Source organism: Lepus europaeus, chromosome 22, assembly GCF_033115175.1.
Source record: "Lepus europaeus isolate LE1 chromosome 22, mLepTim1.pri, whole genome shotgun sequence".
NCBI classification, from domain to species: domain Eukaryota; kingdom Metazoa; phylum Chordata; class Mammalia; order Lagomorpha; family Leporidae; genus Lepus; species Lepus europaeus.
The window spans coordinates 38,243,249-38,266,233 of record NC_084848.1 but is presented as its reverse complement, the minus strand read 5'-3'; the positions used below and the strand labels follow the sequence as shown (position 1 = coordinate 38,266,233).

At 53.1% G+C, this 22,985-nt stretch overlaps 1 protein-coding gene across 1 annotated transcript in view; it reads right to left on the bottom strand.

Annotated features, from left to right (window-relative positions):
* Positions 1 to 992: 992 nt before the first annotated feature.
* PRKCH (protein kinase C eta) overlaps positions 993 to 22,985 on the bottom strand; it is a 274,168-nt gene continuing 252,175 nt past the window's right edge. Inside the window, exons 13-14 of the mRNA XM_062181544.1 lie at positions 3,959 to 4,102; positions 993 to 2,177 (exon numbers count right to left, since the gene is read on the bottom strand). Coding sequence (XP_062037528.1) covers positions 2,031 to 2,177; positions 3,959 to 4,102 — 291 coding nt within the window. The 3' untranslated portion in view covers positions 993 to 2,030. The remainder of the gene's footprint in view (positions 2,178 to 3,958; positions 4,103 to 22,985) is intronic.

Here is a 22,985-nt window from a genome sequence, read left to right as displayed (position 1 = left end):
GGGGTCCTCGGCAGGGCTGTGATGATGAAATTTTTGTAACAAAAACAGGAAGTTGTTTTTATTTTTCGTGTTTCTCTACCGGAGCGGAGTGAATCACAAGAAGAAGTAAATCAATCCCACACAGCCGGGGAAGACAGGAGCTGCCAAGCGGCTGTAAAAATCCCAAAGTCAGAAGGCTCCCTCCTTTCCCAGAAACCAGTTGGATCAGAACTTCAAAGATTTAGACCCGAGGTCTGGATACACGCCTTGTCAGGACTGCACCCTGCGGGGAGCCAACCAACTCAACTTCTCCAAGCCTCCTACGTATAAAATGTACTGCTGTGTTCACACTGCCCTTAGTGGGAACCGTGGGAGAAGGACCTGCCAGTCTCACACGGCCATCATGAAGATCCCGTGAAATCGCGTTGGCAGGAACGCCTATGAACTGCCAACTGCCAAGTCAATTTCAAGGGCGGCTCCTGGCTGCTCCACTCATTCAAGCAGGAAAGCACCCAGGACCGGGGCTTCAGTTTCCTCGTCCACCCTGTATGGGGCCACCGGGAAGCCACACGCTGTCAAGGCAAGGGTGGGAAGCGGGGACACAGGTCCCTGTTAGGAAAGGACGTGACGCAGCGAGCACCTCCTCTCTCTCCTCCCTGCCTCTGACCACTTTGCCGGCTACAATTTCCAGATGGCACAGTTATAAATGAGGCGGGCCATTGCACTTACGCTCCGTGGGAAGGAGAAATAAACACGCTGTCTCGCCAGGACATGTGGAGGGTGTGGTCTGCAGCAACCAGTGCTCAGATTCAGAACAGAAACACTGGGCAGCGAGAGACCGCCACGTCCAGTCCAAGGAGACATGGAAGGAGGCTTCTGTTGCTTTCAGCCAAGGGTTCCATCCGCTGTGCACGAAGGTTTTTCTGTTGATGAGGAATCTATTGTCCTGGCTGGGTGGGGGGATGGGTGGTGGTGTCACAAAACACAGGACAGATCCTTTTAGACAATTCCTTTTGTTACAAAATGTATTTATTTTCAGCCAGATCAAACTCTCCAACTGCACATGTGGTTACATATTATAAGGCCTGCCTCTGATGCAGGTCCTGTTTACAAGCCCTGTTTCTAATTATTAAAGTGTGTATCAAACAAACTTCTCTGTCTCTTACAACATAACTTAAATAAACGGCTAACGTGTACGTTGTCAGTCTTGGTCACGGACAGGAGGGGCGTGCAATTCTTCAGAGTCCCGGAGCGCCGTGAACGTGAACCTGATGGGACACCCCAGGGGAACAGGTGGCACAGACCCGCAGCTCGCCTGCGGGTGGCGCAGCTGCGGCAGCGACCCTTCTGTGAAAAACGCGTTCCGTGTGGACAGAGAAGACAGCCGCCCTGTGTGGGGGCGTTTCACAGAAGGCAAACACCACTCAAGTAAATCCACAGACCCCAGAAAGCGAGCAAGCTTCAGGAAGGCAAATCTATGGTGTGCACTACCGGGGCCTGTGGCACCTGTTCCCTGGACGCTCAATAAATATCGATTCACTGAAAGCCAGAATATGAGAGTCACGTCAGGGCAGGTGCCTTGGAGCCCAAGGTCGGGCTGTATGTAAGTTGTGACGCTTCAGAGAAAACCATTCCATCTGGAAAGCCATGCACGGCCTTAGAGAGGCCTTGGGTTCTTCACCAGCGGTTCGAGGCTTCTTGCAGACGGCAGGCAGTAGGGGGTCTCGGCTTGAGGAAGAGCACAGAGTGGTCCACAGGAGTATTGATTTGTCTCTTGAAGTTAAAAGCCCGCTTGGCTCAGAATTCCTGGGCTCTAGGGATCTCTGTCCTTTCGCCTCCTGTTAACATCCCAAAGCCCGAGAAAGCCACGGAAGCTCCTAGGCTGAGCAGCATCCGACGACGGCTGTCGCCTAGGGCGTGGCAGCACCATGGCTCCGCCTGGCCTTGAACCGGTTGCTCTCCTGAAGCCCCGCCCTTCAGAGTTCTCCGAGTGCCCCTGGGCAGTGAGGTTGCTGGTTCGGGGGCTGAGGCTGTGGGGTCTCCCTCCACACCTACGGCTGCAGTTCTGGAGACACGTAGGAGAAGTTTCTGAACTCATCCTGGTTAATCATCGGGAGATGCCCCTCATCGATTGGCGTTAACACCGGCTCCTCCTTTATGAAGTCAGGGTCAAAATTACTGACATCTTCTCGGCATTTCTGCGAGAAAAGGGAACAAGGGTCAGGCTGGGTTCCCTGCAGGCTGGCCCGTGCTGCACGGAACACGGGCCCCTTCCGGCGAGCTGCCAGCCGGCTCTGCAGCTGTCCGGCAGCATTATTTACAGCTTCGATCACTGGGAGTCAACAGTGCTTTGCAGCAATCCCACTGTGCTCAGTATTATTACGGCAACCACAGTTCACTAAGCCCATGGAAATCTTGCTGAGCAGGCCGGCCTTACGACACTGCAAGCCTAAGGAATTAATCTGGCCACGCAAACCAGCCCGCGCACTCAACGCTTTCTCGTCTCCCTCCAGCAGGCCTCACTGAGCGGCACACGAGCTCATGTTTCTCAACACAGGCGGAGAAGGCTCATGTGGTCCCCCTCGTTCATGCCCAGTTCCACGCAAGCAAAGAGATGCTCTCAGAAGGCTGCTTGGGACGCCGAGCTTAGGGGACAACTGCCTGTCATCTTAACTCAGCACGCAGAGGTGCTGAGCCCTGCTGGGCCCCTGCTGGACCAGCCGTGCAGTCACGACTGTAAAATCCACCCTCTGAACACAAGGGTTCCCTGCTCACCAATCCCAGAGGGGCTGGCACGGGTACCCAATGAAGGAAATGGCTTTTAAAAAAAATTAATTAATTAGAGAGTAGAGAGAGAGCATCAGAGAGGTAGAAAGAGCTCCCATCCTCTGGTTCACTCCCCAAATGTCTGTAGCAGCTGGGCGGGGCCAAGGTCAAAACCTGAGGACAGGAACTCAAGGCAGGTGTGCCGTGTGGGTGGCAGGGCTCCAGCTGCTGGGGCTGTTACTGCTGCCTCCCTGGGTCTACATCAGCAGGAAGCTGGACTTGGGAGTGGAGCCAGGGACTGAACCCACTCTGATACGGGATATGAGCATTTTAAGAGCTACGCCAAATACCCACTGGTGTTTAAGGCCTAGGGGGCTGTTACAAATTAAGCCCACTCTTTTTAAAAGCTGTGTGTTTTGGGGCTGGCGCTGTGGTGTAGCGGGTCAAAGCCCCGGCTTGCAGCAGCACTGGCATTCCATATGGGCGCTGGTTTGAGTCCTGGCTGCTCCACTTCCGATGCAGCTCTCTGCTATGGCCTGGGAAAGCAGTGGAGGATGGCCCAAGTCCTTGGGCCCCTGCACCCGCATGAGAGACCCGGAGGAAGCTTCTGGCTCCTGGCTTTGGACCAACTCAGCTCTGGCCAGTGTGGTCATTTGGGGAGTAAACCATCGGATGGAAGATCTCTCTCTCTCTCTAGCTCTACCTCTCTCTGTAACTGTCTTTCAAATAAATAAAATAAATCTTTAAAAAAAATGTCCCTGTCACTCCCAGGGGCCTGGCCTCCTCCAGCTTGCGTTTTGAGCTGCAGTGGCCGTGGCAGACGCCAGCTCTCCAAGCCAAGGAGCCGGGCTCAGAGAAGTGAGTGAGCTCTCACGCTCTCTCTATTTCCTTGGGAGCTGAGAGAGGCACAGGGCACACAGAGCGAAGAATGCCTTCTGAATTGGATAGAAGCTTCTAGGGAGATCTGGAAGGTTTCCATCCTCTTAGATCCTAGGAGATCTTAATTCCATTAAGGGAGGGAGGAGCCAGGGCAGTGGGGAGGTGAAAACCTTGTGAGACTTGACCCGGGCACACAGAGATGGTGCCTGGGGGGCGAGGACCAGCCCTACCCCCACCCCCACCTCCAGGTGAGGCTCCCCTGCGTCAGCCTGAACTTCTGGTCCGCCCGACGGCTTGGAGTGGAGCTCTGGACGTCAGGGCCTGGTGCACTTACAATTCTGGGTCTGAAGGGGGGCTCGAGCTGGCGGTGGTTCAGCTGGGCCCAGTCGATTTCCTTAAAGAAAGGGTGTCTCAGGATGGCACGCTCACCTCCCTGCGGCGGGCTGCCCAAGCGCAAGGTGGGGTTCTTGGTCATGAACTGAGGGAGAGAGAGGGGGAGAGGGTCGGTCACTCATTCATCCATCACGGGGCTGTCCCGAGACGGCAGGCAGGCAGCGGCCCTGGCACCCGGGCTTGTGGGGAGCTCGCTGGCTCCGGCTCCGCGAGCTGGATTTTCCGTCGCGGGCAGCCCAGCCGGCGTGAATCACACCTCACAGGCAGCTGCTGACGTGGCGTCCCCGCCTTGCCCACGTCCACGGCAGGCACGGCCACGGCCCCAAGGCTGAAGGGGCCACTCTTCTCCTCTGTAAACACCGCGTGTTTTTCTTTCCTGTTTCGGGAAAAGCAGCCCTCTATGACAGAGTGCACCTTTCTCCTCCACTGCGGCGGCGGACAGCAGGCATCTTGTGAACGGGCTACGCTGGGGAACAGCTGTGCCATTTTTCAAAGAGACCTGACCAGCTGGCCCGGGTTCCCGCTTCTCTGTCGAGACCAGACTCTGTCTACTTTTTTTTTTTTTTCTGGTCTCGTCAGAGAGCGGGAAAAGAGAGTCATTATTTCTTTAGACCTGTGTGAAGCAGCAGCAGCAAGGGTCAAGACTTCGGGGTTCTGTGCCCTGGCACTTTTCCTTCTGCACAAGTGTTCATTCTACAGGCAAAGGTCGATCTCAAGATGCCCTCTTCCTCACTCAAAAATCATTCATTCATTCATTCATTCATTTGAGAGGCGGAGAGAGACAGAAAGCAAGACACACAGAACTCTCTCTTCTATGGGTTTGCTTCCTAAATACGCACCATGGCTGGGACTGGGCCAGGCTGAAGCTGGGAGCCAGGAACTCAATCCTGGTCTCCCATGTGGGTGGCAGAGACCTGGTCACTTGAGCCATCCCCTACTGCCTACCAGGGTGCCCATTATCAGGAAGCTGGAATTGGGAGTGGATCTGGGACTCTAACCCAGGGATTCCGATATGGGATGTGGCATTTAACTGCTGGCCCAAATACTCACCCCGCCCTGTCTCCCCTCCCTTTGTTTCTGCTTCATTTTTTGTTGTTTAAAGATTTATTTGAGGGGCCAGCACTGTGGCGTAGCAGGTAAAGCCGCTGCCTGCAGTGCCGGCATCCCATATGGACACCAGTCCGAGTCCCGGATGCTCCACTTCCAATCCCGTTCTCTGCTATGGCCTTGGAAAGCAGTGGAAGATGGCCTAAGTCCCTGGGCCCCTGCACCCACATGGGAGACCGAGAAGAAGCTCCTGGCTCCTGGCTTTGGATCAGCACAGCTCCAGTTGTTGCAGCCAATCGGGGAGTGAACCAGCGGATGCAAGACTTCTCTCTCTCTCTCTCTCTCTCTCTCTCTCTCTGCCTTCACTTCTCTCTCTATGTAACTCTTTCAAATAAATAAACCTTTAAAACAAAACAAACAAAAAAGATTTATTTGAAAGGCAGACTTATGGGGTGGGCAGAAAGGAGGGAGAGGGAGTGGAAGGAGGAGGGGAAGAGGAAGAGGAAGAAGGAGGTGGGGGGGGAGGGAGAGAAGGAAAAATGGAGAGAGAGAGAGAATCTTCCTTCTGCCAGTTCTTTTACTCCCCCAATGGCAGCAACAGCTGGGGCTGGGGCTGGGGCTGGGCTGATCTGAAACCAGGAGCCAGGAGTGTGTTCCGGGTCTCTCAAGTGGGCAGGGGCCCAAGGACTTGGCCATCCTCTGCTGCTTTCCCAGGCGCTTCAGCAGGGAGCTGGATGGGAAGCAGAGCAGCCAGGACCCACATGGGATGCGGGTGTGGCAGGTGGTGGCTTAACCAGCTGTGCCAAAACGTGGGCCCTCCCCCCATTTTGAAATAGGTTCAGTGACTAAGAATTTGTTTCTGCATAGACCGAAAAGTACAAGAAGCATTGCCACACACTTGAGCAATGTGTGAATATAAACCTCTGTATTTATATCGATTGGGAAACTTCCTCGGTGCTGAGCTCCTAATGAGATGTTTTGGGCTAAATCTGCTTTCACAAAATGCCCACGTGTTTTGAGCACATCCTGACCAAAGACAAGGATGCGACATCACTTCTCATGGTCAGAATGTGGTTCTCTCGGTCAAAAACACACAGGAGAGTTGCATGCCCATCTCAACAGAAAAACGTCAGGATAAAAAGCTTTATTTCTGGAGCTGGCGCTGTGGTGTAGCGCGTAAAGCCTACATGGGATATGGGATGCCGGTTCGAGTCCCAGCTTCTCCACTTCCAGTCCAGCTCTCTCCTATGGCCTGGAAAAGCAGTAGAAGATGGTCCAAGTACTTGGACCCCTGCACCCACATGGGAGAGTGGGATGAAGCTCCTGGCTCCTGGCTTCAGATCGGCACAGCTCCAGCTGTTGCGGCCAATTGGGGAGTGAACCAGAGGATGGGAGACCTCTCTCTCTCTCTCTCTCTCTCTCTCTGTAACTCTTTCAGATAAATAATAAATACATCCTTAAAAAAAGCTTCATTTCTGTTTTCATTGAAATAAGTTATCTTCAAGCAGACGTAGGAGAACTTATGATGGCCCCCACGCATGTCTCTCCAGGTCTGATTTATGAATGACACAAAAGCAATCCAGTGTTTACAGAAGCGGCTTCGAAGCACAATTTCCGGAGTTGATAAAAAGCAAACCTTGTGGATGGCGCAGCCAAGCAAAGGTTGAGGTGGAGGTGGCCACCCCCACCGTGCCAGGTGGCCCAAGCTAAAGCCTCCGCCTGTTGATCGCAAGAAGAAGGACAATGGGGAGGGAGGGGCTGCCGAGATTTCTCAGCGATCTGACAGGATCTGCCTTGCACAATGCTCCCAACTTCAAAGAGCAGCTAATAAAAAACAAGGAGACTGACAGCTTGGGCTTAACGGCTTCTCCTCTCTCCCAGTGCGAGGACATTAATGGCCACAAGTGTGCATCATGCCTTGCGGTGAAGACACTGGTTGGGACAGCCAGAGCCCACGTCATAGTACCTAGCTCCTAACTCCAGCTTCTGGCTATCGCACACTCTGGGAGGCAGCAATGCTAGTGCAAATAACTGGGTTCCTGCCACCTGAAAGGGAGATCTGGATGGAGTGCCTGGCTCCCAGAGCTTCAGCCCCACCCATGGACCCTCATAGACATTTGGGATGAGAGTTCTCTGCTTCTTTGTCTCTCTAAAGACATACCTTTAAACACACGTTTGTGGGGGCAGGTGGTTAAGCCACTGCCTGCAACACCAGCATCCCATCTGGCTGCTAGTTCGAGTCCTGGCTGCACCACTTCCAATGCTGCTCCCTGCTAATGCACCTGGGAAGGCATCAGAGGCTGGCCTAAGCTTGGGTCTCTCCCACCCATGTAGGAGATCCAAAGAGAGGCCCCGGCTCTTGGCTTCAGCTTGGCTCAGCCTTGACCATTGCTGCCATTTGCAGAGTGAATCAGCGGATGGAAGACCTCTTTCTTTGTGTCACTCTGCCCTTCAGTGACATTTTTCTATCTGTCACTACACACACACACACACACATACATATAACATAATATGTTTGTGGAAAACTGGAATTACAAGACTCTTATTTTGGTGCAAAATATTTTGAAATTTATGCAGTTTTTCCATAAAATGCATTTTCCATGAACTTTATGAAGACCCCGTTATCATCCTAATAACTCAGCTCTGTAAGAACCAGGAGTTCCTACGGCTTGGGCTCTCTCCCTGGCTAAACCTGTGCGACTTAGGAAGAAACAGGGAGACGGCCCTGTGAGAAAGAAGTGAGTAGATTCTCTCCTTAGGAAAGGCAGTGGCAACAGCGCTGAAGGCAGAGCAGGTGCTGCCCTAAGAGCTAATCAACAGCAACAACCACAATGTTGCAAAAACCTCCAGAGACAAGGGTGGCAGAGCAGACCCAGAGGGCTTGTGGGAAATCTCCAGGCCGGCCATTGATGAGCGAAGAGGATGCTTGTGGATGTGTGGGCACCACCTGTTCTCCTGGGCAGGAGGAACAGCGCAGGACTCTGTCCGAGACACCTGTCCATTCTGCCCTGGCCCTGGCATGGCACCCAAGCTCCCATGGAGCGCCGTGGAGAAGGCACTGCTTGAGGATGGCCAGACCAAACCCTAGCCATTGCTCCTCTAAAAACCACATCCCTGGCATGGAGCACAGGCAATCCTGCCCTTGCACTAGTTTGATATCTCCTCGTGGGGCTCTGACAAGGCCTTGGGGATAGATAACCAAGCAGTTTCCTTTCGAGTCTGACTTGAGCCCTCTAGCTGCAGCCATTCTCCACTTACAAATATCTTCAGGGGCAGGTGTTTGGCCTTATGGCTAAGGTGCTAGTTGGGACATCTGTAGCCCATATTGCATTCTGCAGCCTGTATTCATGTTCCAGTTTCACTCCCAGTTCCTGATTTCTGCTAACGCACACCCTGGGAGGCAGCAGGTGATGCTCAAGTCCTTGGGTCCCTGCCACCCACACAGGAAACCTGGATTGACTTCTGTCTGGGCATTTAGCCCTAACTTGGCTCAGTTTTGGCTGTAGTGGACATGTGGGGAATGAAGCAACACATGAGAGCTCTTTGCTGGTCTCTCTCTGCTTCTAAATAACAAATATGTAAATTTCCTAAAAAAAATTCTGGGGCTGGTGCTGTGGTGCTGTGGGTTAAAACTCCAGCCTGTAGTGTTGGGTCCCACATGGGCACCAGTTTAAGTCCTGGCTGCTCCACTTCCAATCCAGCTCCCTGCTAATGCACTTGGGAAAGCAGCAGAGGATGGCCCAAGTGCTTGGGCCCCTGTGCCCATGTGAGAGACTTGGAAGAAGCTCCTGGCTTCAGTCTGGCCCAGCTCTGACCATTGCAGCCATTAGGGGAGTGAACCAGGGGATGGAAGACCTCTCTCTCTCCATCCCTCCCTATCTGTAACTCCATCTCTCAAATAAATAAATAAATCTTTAAAAAAGCAAAAAAAAAAAATTTATTTGGGTGCAAAGACAAGTTTGCATGTACGTGAGAGATCTTTACAAAGTTCACGGATTTCAAATTTGTTTTCCCCAAAGTAAACTTATCTTTTAATTCAATTTCTTACAATTAAAAAGACATTAGTTATTTGCTTGTTTGAGGGGCAGAAAGACAGAGATCTCTTCTGCCATTTCATTCCCCTAATGGCCAGGGCTGGGCCCATGTCAGGAGTCAGGAATTCAACCCAAGTCTCCCACATACGCTGCAGGAACCCAACCATTTGAGCCATCACCACTGCCTCCCCTGTGTTTTCAGTAGCAGGGAGCTGGAGTCAGGAGCTGGGGTGAGAAGTTGAACCTGGGTGCTTTGATGGGAGGGCGTGGTTATCTCAACTGCTAGGCCAAATGCCTGCTCCCCCACAGATGCTTTAAAGTGCCCCTGGGGGCCAGTGCTGTGGCGTACAGGGTAAAGCTGCCGCCTCCAGTGCCGGCATCCCATATGGGCACCGGCTCAAGACCCAGCAGCTCCACTTCCGATCCAGCTCTCTGCTGTGGCCTGAGAAAGCAGTGGAGGATGGCCCAAGTCCTTGGCCCCTGCACCCATGTGGGAGACCCAGAAGAAGCTCCTGGCTCCTGGCTTCAGATAGGCACAGCTCCGGCCGTTGTGGCCATCTAGGGAATGAAGCATCGGATGGAAGATTTTCTCTCTCTGCCTCTCCTTTCCTCTCTGTGTAACTCTTTCAAATAAACAAATAAATCTTTAAAAAAATAATAAAGTGCCCCTGTGAGCCCACTAATGAGAACCACCTGCCAGCACCACAACCTTGCGCAAGAAGTACTTCTGCAGGCTCGTCTGCCCGACAGCCGCCTGCCCAAGCTGAGGCTGGCGTCACCGTTGCTACCATGCCCTGTAGCTGAGCACTGGCTCCTCTTTCTGCCTTTAAAAACATCCTTTTGCCTCAACCTCCGTGAATACGCACACCACTTACTCCAGCATGCCGATTCTACTGCAACGCCCATTCCCCAGTAGACCTGCCAACTCTTGGAGAATCTCTCTCTGCTATTTGGGTAGACAAGGCCTTACAATGTCCAATCTGGGAGGCTGGGAGCCTGGTTCTGCAGGCATCACTCTGGGGTACAGGCCAGCGTGAGAGACCTAACTCTCAGAAACATCGACATTGGGGGGGGGGGGCAGCATGACAGCAGGTGCTTGGAGGGCAGGCAAGGCTGTTGGGAGAGAGAGTACAGAGCCGAGGTCAGCCCAAGCCTCAGATACGTTTTATTTGGTCCTAAAATGTGTTTTGGAAATAATTCTAGTCCCTTCTGGAGCATTTCAATCCTAGGAAATGTCACAACACACAACAGTCAGGTTTCCCAGCTTCTCTTGGAAATTGGAACATTCTGGAATGCTGGGCCTGCACTCCTTCAAGGCAATGGCCGGTAGCCGGGCAGTGGCTGCCTCGTCAGAGAGGTGCAGGATGCCCACTGGGCCCTGTCCTCCCACGCGCACGGCCTCAGCTGGCTGCCCTCACCCAAGCCTCTCCCAGCTCCTTCTACCCCTGGTACTGAGAGCCGGGAGCCAGGCTGCATGCAGGAACCAGGGAGGCTGAACACAGTGACACGGACATCAGGACAGGATCAAGTCCCAGGAAGAGGAGGGGCGATGAGGGTGCTCACGGCGTGGAAGGTCTGGGGGGCTTGCCGCCCCTCTGTGAGCACCCCTCTCCAAGTCTGCAGTGACTTGGCTCCAGGTCTGAAGTCTGCCATGCTCCACTCTGGAGCAGGCAGGTGCAATGCTGGAGACACGGGACCCCCCCGAGTGTCCTGTTCCTGCTGTTGGGACCGATGCTGGCCTAACCCTTCGCAGGAAAAATGTCCTCTCTCTGCTGATGTCCCTAAGGGAACCTAAAAGCCAGAGCAGTTCTCAAACGCTGTCGAGAGCGCGATCCCTCTGGTGTAGGCCTGAGGCTCTACTTCAGACTTAGCTCACCTCAGCTGACCCTCTCCCAGCCCAAGGGCCACGCGGCAAAGCCAGCCAGAAAGGAAAACAGCGTGAGTGCAGGGAAGACTCTGGGCACATTTGCCACAGGAAGCAGGAGGTTTTCCAGGGCCAATAAAAGCACCTTACAAGCTGCGGAGAGTAAGTGAGGGCCCAGGGTGGAAAATCTGATTCCACCTGGAATGTATGTGTCACGCTGGAGAGCAGGCCAAGGCCAAGGCGGGGTGGGGGTGGGGGTGGGGTGGGGGTGGGGTCCCGGCGGCCCCTGCCCTCTGGGGTCCTCATCAGAGTGGCCTGCGCTTGGAGGCTACTCGGGGAGTCAGAGGACACCTGGCCCTGTGCTCGGGCGACTGAACAGCTCTGTGCAGCCCACAGAGGTGTGCCCACCGCCCTGCCCCCTTCCGAGGCGCCGCATGGGAAATGCATGGGGCGAGGCCAGGTTTCTCCAAGAGGTTCCTGGCAGGCTGCCTGCAAACCAGGCGAGGGTCTTCAGGGAGGTGGTGGGGGGGCAGGGCTTCAAACCCTTTGTTGATGGCAAAATGGGATGAAGAGGCAAGTTTGTTGCAGCGCAAAACAACTCGGAAATCCATGCCAAGTTTTCTCACACTGCTCATCTTCTGTCAACGTTCTGAAGACTGCTCCTGTGCATGGATTTCAAAAACTTGTGCCCCACAATAAACTTATCATTTAATTCCATTTTCCGTGAACTTTTTGAAGCCCCCTCGCATACAGGGTCTAAGAGCGCCTCTGTTATCAAGGGCCCGGAGTTTAACAGATGAGAGTGCTACAGTTCTGCTACCCGTGTTTGCTTACCAATTCCAGCGTAGAGGAGCTGTGTGACCTTGGACAACTGTACTAACTTCTCTGGGCCTCAGATTCCTCAGTTATAATATGGAGATTTTCCTCTTCTTGACAGAGTTAGGATGAATAATTGCCATCAACACAGCAAAGTGCTTGGAAAAAGGAAGCCCTCCAGGAACAGCAATATTCCTGAGTGCCTTGTCAAACCACCTGGAGGTCCACCCTGCTCTACCTAAAGGCAGAGGCATGGGTTGGAGGCCTCTGAGAGGCTAAACTCTGAGGTCAGCCCTGACCCCGAGGCCCAACTGGTCTCCCAGTCATTCCTCTGTGCAGCCAGGAAAGGCAGAATAAGGTTGGTCTCTGTGTTCACAGTCCCAGGTTCCAATGGTGACATGGCAGCAAGGGTCTTTGGAAAACCGCAAATCTTCTCTAAGGGTCTTAAGACAGTAGCACAAACAATACTGAGGTTTTCACGTGCAGTTGTATCTGTGTGAAAACACAAGGGGGATACTGTGTGCAGAAAGGGGGGTGCGATCCAGCGACTTGCAGTTGTCATGGGTTCCGGTGACAGACTTTAAGTCGATCCTATGTAAGTCTTGAGACAACAGGACTTTGAAACTCATCAAAATGTAAGTGATGGCTGACATATCTTTTCCTTTCCCAAAATCTGATTTCGTAGAAAGAGAACTATCTGTATAGACAGAGCAATGAGACATTTAATAAGATTTTCTTCCGGGAGCCAGAGAACAGTGCATTTCCTTCCTAATAGCCGGCTTTCGCTGTTGGGCAAAGAAAATGACCTTGCCCTTTCATTCAATTCAGACATTAAACAAAGGCAGAGCTGGCACTGGCGAGCCAGGAGGGGAGGAAACCAGGCCACGGGACATTCCCGATTCCATCAATATTCCAGGGAGAGCTGCGGAATGGCAAGGAGGCATTTATGGCTCTCAGCAGAGCCCTGGGGAAGGCAGAGTAGAGAAAGGGCACAGGGCACAGGACAGAGTGTGGCTCACGGCCGGGATAGCCAACCCCACCACCAGAGCACAGCCTGGCCGCCCTTGGGGGCTGACCAAGGCCTGCCCGGGAGCGAGCTGCAGGCACATGTGTCTTTTGCTCCTGGTGTAGGGAGAGTCTGACCTGGTTAGGAAGCCCATCGCCGGCCCCTCTTGTCTTACACCCCTTCGGGCTGGCTGCAGGACAGGGCTGGGCATGTGAGTGAGGCATGGGGCAGCCTGGGTCGGGGAGAGTCAGCAGGGCTCTGAGCTGGCATTGCTGATCACTTTTCCAAAGGAAAAGCCAGAGCCACACAGCCTCGCTTCAGCTGCGGCCGAAGACAATCTGCTGGGGGTTGGGGAGTGTGGAAGGGGCTTGGCAGGGCGGAAAGGGGGCAGCTCGGCGGAGATGAGCTGAATCTTCCCACGCACAGCTCCGAGACAGAGCGAGGCTGCTCTGCAACACGGGAAGCGCCAAAGAAGGGGAGTTGCTCTAACCTGCTCAGATTGAACCGGGATGGAATTTGCCAGGCTGGGCAGGACTGGGGAATCCGCATACTCTCCACAAAGAGACCACCCTGCCGGATGTCACTCAGCACCGGATTGGAAAAGGCAGCTGCAGGGGAGCGGTGAGGATGGAGGAAACAATGAAACCATTTTTGCTGAAGTTACAGCTTAGTAAGCCCCGGCCATTAGTGCACTTGGAGGGTACCTCAGAAAGTGCGCGCAAACGGACTGAAAAGGTTTATCTTGGTGCAAACCCGTGCGAAGGAAACAAGTGTCCAGCTAGGATGCCTGCATCCCATTTCGAAGCTCCTATTCCTGACCCCTCACTCCAGACTCCAGTCTCCCGCCAGTGCAGACTGGGAGGTAGCAGTGATGGCTCAAGTGACTGTGTGTGTCCCTGCCACCCACACGGGAGACGTGGACTGAACTCAAGGCTCCTAGCTTGGGCCCTGGCCCAGCCAGATCTGTTGTGGGCATTTAGGGGGTGAATCTGTGGATGCAACATTGTCTGTCTCTGTCTTGCAAACAAATAAATAAACATTGTAAAGAACACAATTCAATGCCTTTAAACAATGGGAGGCATACACCAGTTTCCCTGGAAATGTCCCCAGCAGAACCGGATGGGCTTGTCTGAAACGGTGGGAGGAGAGAGCAGTGCCCACGGTCTGTGTCAATATCAGGAGTCTATAATTGATGCTTTCTTCTCTTTTTTGATTTATCATCAATACTCTGGGAGAATAAAGCGGACATCCTGAAGATGACCATACCTCCCTCCATCATAGATGCCACAAACTCCTTGGGTCCAAAGCGAACCCGTCTTTATAAAAAGAATGAAAGGAAATAAAGCCTGCTCGGGTGCTCTCCCTGAGCTGGTTACTGGCGTGGGCATCTGAGGATGCGGGTGTATGTGTGAGAACCCCAGCGGCTCTGCGCCTTCCCTGGCAGGCTTCAGAGACCTCCATCTGTGAGACCTCAGAGACACTCTGTACTGCATTTCTTCCTAACGAAATCCCGCACAAAAAACGCCCTGTAGCGCTCCTCGGCCTGCAGTGGGGCAGGAGCCACACAGAAACCAGCAGTGGGATTATTGGCTGTGTTTTCCAAGCTGTCTGTGATTGGAACTAGCAGCTGGGGCCAGCACTGTGGTGTGGCGGGTAAAGCTGCCGCCTGCAGTGCCAGCATCCCATATGGGTGCCGGTTTGAGTCCTGGCTGCTCCACTTCCGATCCAGCTCTCTGCTGTGGCCTGGAAGAGCAGTAGAAGATGGCCCAGGTCCTTGGACCCCTGCACCCGCGTGGGAGACCTGGAAGAAGCTCCTGGCTCCTGGCTTTGGATGGGTGCAGCTCCGGCCATTGCGGCCATTTGGGGAGTGAACCAATGGATGATAGACCTCTCTCTCTGCCTCTCCTCCTCTTTCTGTGTAACTCTTTCAAATAAATAAATCTTTAAAAAAAAAAAGAATCTAGCAATTTCTTCATGGACTACTCAATTCCTTTTCAATGCTCCCCACACTCGACTTTTCCTTCATGAAAATGACTGTGTCCCAGGAATCCCAAGTCATCTCAGGAGTTCCTTCAGCTCACGCAATGATGTTGGTTAAAGACAGATAAAGGTCAGAGGCAAGTTCCAGAGATGGAAGGCTGAGGTCACACATGTGCCAATGCCAACGCTGTTAGCCAATTTGGTTCTTTCCCCGGCAAACCAGGCTGCAGTCGCTCTGACGCAGGTCTGAGTTTCGTGGCTTCCCAGTGGTAAAGGAAGAGGAAGCTCTATACCCCCAGCGGCACAAACTGGGAGAGGACTGCAGGAAATTCCTGAAAAATGGATCAAAGTATACGTTTTTGAAATCATTGCATATTTTTTAAAGATTTTATTTATTTATTTGAGAGGTAGAGTTACAGGCAGTGAGAGGGAGAGACAGAGAAAAAGGTCTTCCATCCATTGGTTCACTCCCCTGACGGCCACAATGGCTGGAACTGCGCCGATCTGAAGCTAGGAGCCAGGTGCCTCTTCCTGGGGTCCAAGCACTTGGGCCATCCTCCACTGCCTTCCTAGGCCACAGCAGAGAGCTGCACTGGAAGAAGGGGAGCCAGGACTCGAACCGGCGCCCATATGGGATGCCAGCGCCACAGGCGGAGGATCAAGCTACTGTGCCAGAGCGCCGGCCCCTGCATACTTTTTTTTTTTTAAGAGGATGCATTTTCCCATGAACTTTTTTTTTTTCTTTTTTGACAGGCAGAGTGGACAGTGAGAGAGAGAAAGGTCTTCCTTTGCTGTTGGTTCACCCTCCAATGGCCGCCGCGGCCGGCACGCTGAGGCCGGCGCACTGCACCGATCCAAAGCCAAGAGCCAGGTGCTTCTCCTGGTCTCCCATGGGGTGCAGGACCCAAGGACTTGGGCCATCCTCCACTGCCTTCCCGGGCCATAGCAGAGAGCTGGCCTGGAAGAGGGGCAACCGGGACAGAATCCGGCGCCCTGACTGGGACTAGAACCCGGGGTGCCGGCGCTGCAAGGCGGAGGATTAGCCTAGTGAGCCACGGCACCGGCCGCCATGAACTTTTTGAGGACCCCTCACTTTGAGCTGATTTTGAATATTCTTGCACCAAAATCAACATCTTCTATTTCTATTTCTCCACGAACTTTGGAAGTCACTTCATATTTCTTCCCAGGTGCTGGCTCCCACATTTAGCTGCTGAGTAGAACTGAGTGCTAAGGAGGATTCTCCAGAGACACACTACAGGATGATGGCTCTTTCCAGGCCTGAATAATGCCTTCTTTATCCTGGATACACACTATCTTTGCATTAAGTGCCCGGCGGCTGTTTAGCGGTTAACATGCCCGCACACTGCATCAGAGCGCCTGGGGATGACTCCGATCTGGTTCCTGTCTCCAGCTTCCTGCCAATGCACTGGGAAGCAGTGGTGATGGCTCAAGGGGTTGGGTTTCTGCCACCCTTGCGAGAGGCCTGGACTGGGTTCAGCTCAGCTCCGCATTGGCCATCGTGGGCATTTGTGGAGTGAACCAGCAGGTGGGCATCCTTTCTGTCCACCTTTCAAATAAATCAATTTTAAAGTTAAAAAATATATAATCCACATATTTAATACATAATCAATCGTTAAAAAGGATTAGTCTTTGGTAGTTGACAAAGATAAATGAAATGCCACTTTTCATAAAAATTCTTCCAACTTAAAAACAAAAAGCTCTTGTGACACAGACATAGGTCAGCAAATCGCCACATAGAGAAAGTCCCCACGCTCATTAGACAAAACTGGAACTTCTTTATGCTTCTGGCACAGATGGAGATGAAAGAGATGTGTGCCACAAATACTGCATTGAAAACAGAAAAAGCAGGGCCGGCACTGTGGCGTAGCAGGTAAAGCTGCCTCCTGCAACGCTTGTATCCCACTTGGGTGCAGGTTCAAGTCTTGGCTGCTCCACTTCTGATCCCGCTCCCTGCTAATGGCCTGGGAAAGCAGCGGAAGACGGCCCAAGTGTTTGGGCCCCGCCACCCATGTGGGAGACTTCCTGGATTTGGCCTGGCTCAGCCCCAGCTGTTGCGGCCATTTGTGAAGTGAACCAGCAGATGGAAGACCTCTCTGTCCCTCTCTTTCTGTAACTCTGCCTTTCAAATAAATAATTAAATCTTCAGGCCGGTGCCGTGGCTTAACAGGCTAATCCTCCGCCTTGCGGCGCTGGCACACCGGGTTCTAGTCCTGGTCGGGGCACTGGATTCTGTCCCGGTTGCCCCTCTTCCAGGCTAGCTCTCTGCTATGGCCCGGGAAGGCAGTGGAGGATGGCCCAAGTGCTTGGGCCCTGCACCCGCATGGGAGACCAGGAGAAGCACCTGGCTCCTGGCTTCGGATCAGCACGATGTGCCGGCCACAGCGGCCATTGGAGGGTGAACCAACGGCAAAAAGGAAGACCTTTCTCTCTGTCTCTCTCTCTCACTATCCACTCTGCCTGTCAAAAAAAAAAAAAAAAAATTAAATCTTCAAAAACAGAAAAACCCATCACACTGCTACCTACACATAAAATATCACAACCTCCGGTCTGAGGAAACTTACAATCTGATGAGGGGAGAGGACATTGAAAGGTGTCACTTTAATAAAATTGCATGATGCAAGAAGCACCAAATACACAGTCCATGGTTTTCTGTTGTCTGCCAACACACGCCATGGTCTGTGAGTAAACGTTCATTTCTGGAAGGCGTTCACGCCACTACGAAGTCCCGGTAGGAGCCTGGGGTCAGCTCCATGCCTTCTGGGAGCCCCAGTCCTGGTACAGGGCTGCCTGATGGCCCCTCAACCCTTTCACTAAGGGATCTTTCGGGACCTTTGTTTCGGACTCCCTGTAACCGTATTAGAAAAGCCAGGCTCTAGGTTCTGGAGTGGGCCCTCCGCATTGCTCCAGCCCCATGCTTGCCTCCTCTTCCTCACTCCCTTGTGGCTCCCTCTGGCTCGTTCTCTTGAGAAACCATCCTCCACCAGGGTGGGAGGAGAGAGGGTAACAGCAAAGCCCCTTGACCTGGCTGCCCGGTGATAGACGTAGGGCACACCCGTGGCTAAGAGTGTGGTTCTCCTGCTGTGTGTGTGCAGGCAAGCGGGAGTCCCGCCCACAAAGCCCGGATGGTGGAACCTGCCGGGTCTGATGACAGCTGAACCCACAGGTTGTGCACACACTTTAATTTCTGTAAAGCTTGGGAACAAAAGCACGTTGTGCTCAGCTTCTGCGGGCAGGTTTACGAGGCCTCCAGAAGTGACAAAGGTCTCCACAGGGTGCACTCAGGTAACCTGGCCGCCTGTGTGAGCGGAGACAGGCCGCTGACTTCGCCTGAGTCAGTGCTGAGCCACGCGACTTCTCACAGAGGCCTGACCTCTGACCCCGGCATCAGTGGCGCAGTCCGTGCCGCTCGCCAAGGCCCTTCCCTTTGCCTTTCTGGTACTGGACAAGGGTAAAGCCCGGCCAAACCTCAGAAGCGCTAAGGAAACACATACTTTCTTTGCAGACACAATTATCAACATTTGGGGATCACTCAACGTGCTAGCCCAGGATACTTGGTAACATACTAACAACAGAAAACATGTAGTGTTTGTTCCAAGACCATTAAAAAAATCTTCAAGGTCAGCAAGCTGGAATGCTTGTATTTATTCTTTACCCAAGAGTGTATCTTTGTATATACTTTGTTAAAATCTGAGGATACTGCCGATTAATAATCTATTCTCTGAGAGTAGACCGTGGGCCCGTTTTTCATTTGAAGCCTGCATTCAAAGCTTACTTCGAAAAGTTCATGAAACATGGAATTAAAAGGGGCTGTGGTATAGCAGATAAAACTGCCACCTGTGGTGCCGGCATCCCATATGGGCGCTGGTTTGAGACCTGGCTGCTCCCCTTTCAATCCAGCTCTCTGCTATGGCCTGGGAAAGCAGTAGAAGATGGCCCAAGTCCTTGGGCCCCTGCACCCACGTGGGAGAACCAGACGGAGTCCCAGGTTCCTGGCTTCGGTCCTGCCCAACCTCAGCTGCTGCAGGCATTTGGGGAGTGAACTGGAGGAGAGGAGCTCTTGCTCTCTGTCACTCTGCCTTTCAGGTGAGACTGGGGAGGTGGCAGGGATGGAGCGGGGAGTGGCAAAGGGGATGCTGGCAAGGACCAGCGCAGGAAAGTAACGTTGCCTAGTGAGCCGCGGCACCAGCCGATTGTATGAGATTAACAACAAAAGCCAATAATATAGTAGAACAATTATAACAATATACTGTCCATCTAAAACTTAGGAATTATTTCTAGAATCTTCCATTTCATATTTCTGGACCACGATCGACTGTATGTAAATGCAACCTTAGAAAGCAGAACCACAGATGAGAGGACTAGTGTACCAGTGGCTGGGTGTCTTCCCAACCCGTCAGTGTTCACACGTTTTAAACCTGTCTTCACCGCACCCAACACTCCAACGGTACAGAACTCGAGACCGCAGTCCTTGGAACATACGTGGTTAACAACTGTGTCTGATACTGCAGCGTTACTCAAAGGCACCATCTGTAGACACCCCTGTAAGTGACCGGCCTCAGAAACGCCGGTTCTACTTTATGGCTGTGAACTTGGGGAGAGCAGATGCCTGGGGGGTGAGAGCACACGGCACCCTTGCAGCTTCCTCCTGCGGCTAACGTTCCTGGTACAACAGGAAAGCGTCCCATCGGGGAGTGGGCTGCGTGCTAGAAACGTGAGGCTCTAAGAGGGAAAATCGCTTCCCAACAGGAAGCAGGAGAAAAGCGGGGCGTGGCCGGACCAGGGCAGGCCAGGAGTCAGGCACGCCTGGGTTCCCGTGCCGTGTTCCTGTCCCTCCCCCGTCCTCCGGGACGGTGTCCTGTGTTTTCAGCGCAGTTCGGTGGCAGTAAGTCCACTCACACCGCTGTACCACCAGCACCCTTTCCGTTTCTGGAACTTTCTCTGCTTCCCAAACTGAAACCCCATGCCCCTTAAACACAAACAGCACCTCCCCATCTTCCTGCAGCTCCTCGAACCAGTCTGCTCTCTGTCTCTGACTGTGAGTGCCCCACTTACACAGAATCACATTTATCCTTTGTGTGTGGCTTCTTTCCTGAGCATAGAGAACTTCACGGTTCCTCCATGTTATGGCGTGTGTCAAAATTTCCTTCCAGGGCCAGTGCTGTGGCGTAGTGGGTAAAGTCACCACCTGCAGTGCCAGCATTCCATATGGGTGCCAGTTCGAGTCCTGGCTGCTCCACTTCCAATCCAGCTCTCTGCTACGGCCTGGGAAAGCAGTAGAAGATGGCCCAAGTCCCTGGGTCCCTGCACCCGCATAGGAGACCTGGAGGAAGCTCCTGGCTCCTGGCTTCAGATTGGCACAGCTCCGGCTGTTGGGGCCATCTGGGGAATGAACTGGCAGATGGAAGACCTCTCTCTCTCTCTCTCTGCCTTTCAAATAAATAAATCAATCTTAAAAATGTCCTTCCTTTTTATGGCTGAATCATATCCAATTGTCCAGAAATATCACATTCTGTTTCTCCACTCATCCATCAGTGATCACTATTTTTTTTTTTTCATGTCACAGCTGCAAACATGGATGCACAAATATCAGTGTGAGTCCCTGCTCTTCAGTTTTTCTGGGCACATACCCAGGCACAGAGCTGATGGATCACACACCACTCCCACACTGGCAGCCCTATTGGACATCCTCCTCGGCCACGCACAAGGATTCCCCCAACCCTTTTTTTTTTTTTTTTTTTGCTTCAGTTAGGTACTGAATAGCCTTGGGTGCATCACGACTTCTAATGCCTGAGTTTTCGCATCTATAAAACGAGGGGGTGGAGTGGACGCTCTCCACGGTTCCTTCTAGCAGGGAAAGAGCTACATTGTCCTAACGAAGCCCAGTTGCCCTGAGAGCCACTTGAGGGGCTTGTACAGCGTGAGATGGAACATTGAACCCTCCTCCACAGGGCCAGGGCAGCTTGGCCCGCAGCTCTCCGCGGTGACACACCACTCTGTTCCATCCCTGCTCCCAGCGTCCCACACACACGGTCTTGGGGCATGCATGCAGGAGCCTGCAGGGCTGGACACCCCAACCGCACAGATGACGGAAATGATGCATGGCCACATTACTCCACATGCCCAAGGTTGCACAGCCACGAGCCAAAGAGCTAAGGTCTGCCCGTGGCCAGCTCTGCACTTGAGCCAGGGTCTTGAACACCCCAATTCTGACAATTTCCCCTGCCCAGGGTTTCTCCCAAGTCTTCTTCCCTGCTCATGTTTCCTTTTCAATGTCTCAGCCCTCGGCAATGAGCAGCAGCGTGCCCTCATCTGCAGCACTCACACATCTGAGATACACCCGGAGGATGAACCGTACAAAACGATCGAGAAGCCCTCCCGGTGGACGCCGTTTTTCAGTGGTTTTCTCTGACAGCTTCCAAGTGTTTCCAGAAAATGACTTGGAAGACACATTTCCTTTCAGGAGGAAGAAACCGAAGAGGTTTGCATCCATCATGGTTTGTGTCACAGCCGAGCTGTCCCCCAGAGGCCCACAAATGCGGCTTGGTCCCTGGTCTTATGCTAACGTTGAATGGATTCACATTAGTGGGGCCTTTGGGAAGCGCCTGGACTGGGTTAGGTTGCCTGGGTGGAGGCTCCAACATAAGATCACCATGGCTTTATAAGGAGAAATCACACAGACACGGAGCCGAGCAGTTCCCTGTCTCTGCTTCCTGGCTCACCGTGTGGTTCTCCTCACACACCCATTCTACCATGCTGCCCTTACCAGCTGCCAGGGCAACAGGGAGGCCCGATTCTAGAAATTAAGTTGAGAAGAAGACAGACAACAGATCGACCCACTGTCACTCCCCAAATGCCTGCGATGGCCTGGGTTGTTCTGGGGCAGGAGCTGGGAGCTGGGATCTCCATCCCAATTTTTGAGCCACCACTGCGGCCTGCCAGGGTCTACATGAGCGGGATGCTGGAGTCAGGCACTGGAGCTGGAATCAAACCCAGGCACTATGATGTGGGATGTGGGTGTTTTCACCACTAGGCCGCCGATCATGGACTGTGCCCTGCAAAACTGGGCTGAACCAAATATTCTCCCAAGTTAGCTTCTCTCAGGGATGTTAGCTAACACAACATCTATTGCTTCATTTAATCTTTTTTTTTTAAAAAAAGATTATTTATTTATTGATTTGAGAGGTAGAGGTACAAACAGTGAGAGGGAGAGACAGAGAGAAAGGTCTTCCGTCCGCTGGTTCACTCCCCAAATGGCTGCAACGGCCAGAGCTGCACCGATCTGAAGCCAGGAGCCAGGAGCTTCTTCTGGGTCTCCCACATGGGTACAGAGGCCCAAGCACTTGGGCCATCTTCCACTGCTTTCCCAGGCCAAAGCAGAGAGCTGGATCGGAAGTGGAGCAGCCAGGACTGGACCCGGCGGCCATGTGGGATGCCAGCGCCACAGGTGGAGGATTAACCTACCACACCACGGTGCCGGCCCCTCATTTAATCTTGACAACAATCCATGACATGGATTTTATTATTCTATTTCAGCAGCAAAGACGCCAAGATTCAGAGAGGCAAAGCAACTCACCAGGGTCAGTTGGAGTGAGAGCCTGGAGCCCCTGCTCCTTGCTATGAGAAAGACCCCCTCCCCCTGCAATTCTGCCCTCTGGCCCCTGCCCGGCCCTAGCCAGAACACAGAGTACCCTTCAGGAAAATCAGCACCAGGTAAATGCCGTGGAGCAGTCTCAGGTGCAGGCGCGAGAGCACTGAGCAGCTGCAGAAGAAGGAAGTGGACATGAGAGCAAGTGAGGCGATCTGTGGCTTCCCGGCAGCGAAGCTGCAAAGGGAAGGCCTCTGGGTCCTCGTGGGGATGAGACTGTCCTGAGGCCCCAGAGGCTGCTTCCTCTTGGAACAAAGACCAAGCAGGACAAAATTGGATGACATGTGTGCAGGTTGCTAAAAATAATTACCCTAACATTTATTTGGAGGTGGAGAATGTCCAGTTGGAGGGTAGTATTAGGCCCACAAAATCATGTGGTGTGGCCCTACCTAGGCCAGCTGCGCAGGTGCGACTCAAACTCAGTGATTTGGGGCCGGCACTGTGGCGCAGCGGGTAAAGCCGCCGCCTGCAGTGCCAGCATCCCATATGGGCACCGGTTCTAGTCCCGGCTGCTGCACTTCTGATCCAGCTCTCTGCTGTGGCCTGGGAAAGCAG